At 35.8% G+C, this 2258-nt stretch overlaps 1 protein-coding gene across 2 annotated transcripts in view; it reads right to left on the bottom strand.

Moving 5' to 3' along the window:
• Window positions 1–2258, bottom strand: part of Dpp8 (dipeptidyl peptidase 8) — a 106319-nt gene that overhangs the window by 55284 nt on the left and 48777 nt on the right. For both annotated transcript variants that reach the window (XM_023712701.1, XM_004628809.3), the window contains exon 4: window positions 378–490. In XM_023712701.1, the coding sequence (XP_023568469.1) occupies window positions 378–490 (113 nt within the window). The remainder of the gene's footprint in view (window positions 1–377; window positions 491–2258) is intronic.

The following is a 2258-nucleotide window of genomic DNA, read 5'->3' as shown; positions in this document are numbered from 1 at the left end:
TAAAACTGTCCTATTAATTGGTTTTGAAACTGTCTCACTGCTATTTGTTTCTCAATAAAATAAAAAAAATTTTAAAAATAAAGTTTATGGAAGAAAAAGGCAATTTTTATTTATTTTTCTTTTTGCAGAACCAGGGATTAAACTCAGGCCCTTGAACTTGCCAGGCAAGAAAAAGGCAATTTTTAAGAAAATCAAATTATAATATTCTTTAATTTCAGATATTAAGAAATGGAATAAAATTCTAAAACATCTTAATTTCTTTTGACTCATATCTACCTCAAATATAAAATCCCATTGCATTTCTCCCTATTAATAAAAGTACAGGGAGTACTTGAAAGTACACACCACATCACAGGAATAACAAGACTCGGGCTTACCTGAAAAAGATCCAAAAGAGGCTTCCAAGAAAGCATTAAGACTGCTGCTTTGTTAATGGTTTTAGGAATTTCAGAATAAAACAGTGTGTTTTCTCTGTTCTCACCAGACATGGCTATGAGAAAAAACAATTATCTATTATTATTTAAAATAACATTCTTACTATAATTATAGTAAATAGAAGCAGAAGTACATTATCCCTTCCACATACATTTTACACTCTGTGGGATATATAGCGAATAATTAGGATACACACACTCGGGCCCAGGATTTAGCTCAGTGGCAGCATCTGCCTAGCAAGCAAAAGGTCATGAGTTTGATTCCCAGTATAAAAAAAAAAAGGATATGGTAAGGTTTCACAGAAAAATGTTCTTTCATTTTATATTCAAGTGTTAGTACCCTCAATACAAACAAAAATATGTAAGGAGAATTCAAATAAAAGTTATTTTCAACTGGGAGTGATGGGACACAGCTATGATCCCAGTACTCAAGAGGCTGAGGCAGGAGGCTTGCCCTGAGTTTGAGTTCAGCCTGGGCTACAGAGTGAATTCAAGGCCAGCCTATACTAGAGATACTGTCCTCAAAAAAAAAAAAAAAAAAAAAAAAAAAAAATTATTAGTGCCTACAAGATGGATATAGATCTATTGATTCCAAAACAGCAACTTCAGATTATCGAATTACCTAAAATATTTAGAAATATATATAGGTCTAATAGATTTCTGCTTTTTTTTTTTGGAGATAGGGTCTTACTATACTTCCAGTTGGCCTTAAATTCACTATGTAGCCCAGGCTGGCATTGAACTCACAGCAAACCTCCTTCCTCATACTCCTGAGTGCTCAGATTACAGGAGTGTGCCACCACGTCAGGCTCCTCCAATCTTTCTTCATTATAAAAGTTCTGTGATTAAAAACATTAATAAAGCCTTTAAGGTTTCAAAGAAAATTATATTTATGCAGCACAAAATCTGATTTCTTATTTGCTAAAAATCACTGTCCTAAAAATAATTTAAAGATTAAAATTAAAAAATTAAAAAAAAATTAACTGTCCTGGGCCAGGGAGATAGCTCAGCAGTCTAAGAGCCTACCTAGCAAGTACAAGGACTCAGGTTTTATCCCTGGTACCACATGCTGTGCCAGCCTTTTTCAAATAAGTAAATCCTTAAAAAAAACAAAAACAACAAAAAAAAAAAAACTGTCCTTTATTGGGGATGGACAAAGAAAAAAACAGTGAAACCAGAGTTAGGTCTGTCCTGGGAAGTCATGCAGCAACAGAACCGAGAGAGCACAGCAGCAAAGAATGAGCTGCACATAGAGGAGCCATAACGGACACTCCTTGCGGTTACCAAGTTATGAACCAGAGGACACTCAAACAAAATGAAGCTTTTCTACTGCAAGAGATGTCAGAAAGGTACTGCTTTCAAAAAAGTAGGGTGAACGAGGGCAGGAGAAGGTAAATCACACAGAAAGAAAGAGAAGCTGTCAGGAAGCACAGACCCTCGGAGGAATGTGGCAGGTTCCTCAGAAGCCCTGCAGAGGCTGAGGATACGCATTCACATGTGTTCCTCCATCTCCTTGTTTTCCTAAGTATTTCTTAGTTTGCACTGTCTTTTGAAGTAAGAAGTTAGACTTTTTTTTTTTTTTTTGTCTTCTTTGTAGCCCAGACTGGCCTTGAACTCACAGCAATCTTCCTGCCTCAGCCTCCCAAGTGCTGGGATTACAAGCATGTACCACCACACCCAGCATTCAGTATTTGATTTTGTCTGAAATCTATTTTGTATATTCCAGTTGTACTGTCCTAGAACTAAGGTTATGCCATTGAGAATATTACATAATATGGTGGTATTTTCCTAAAGCCACCTTCTAAGATCAGTCCTCAATTAAAA

Source organism: Octodon degus, unplaced genomic scaffold (assembly GCF_000260255.1).
Source record: "Octodon degus isolate 3935 unplaced genomic scaffold, OctDeg1.0 scaffold00026, whole genome shotgun sequence".
NCBI classification, from domain to species: Eukaryota; Metazoa; Chordata; class Mammalia; order Rodentia; family Octodontidae; genus Octodon; species Octodon degus.
This window is presented reverse-complemented; position numbering and strand designations above follow the sequence as displayed.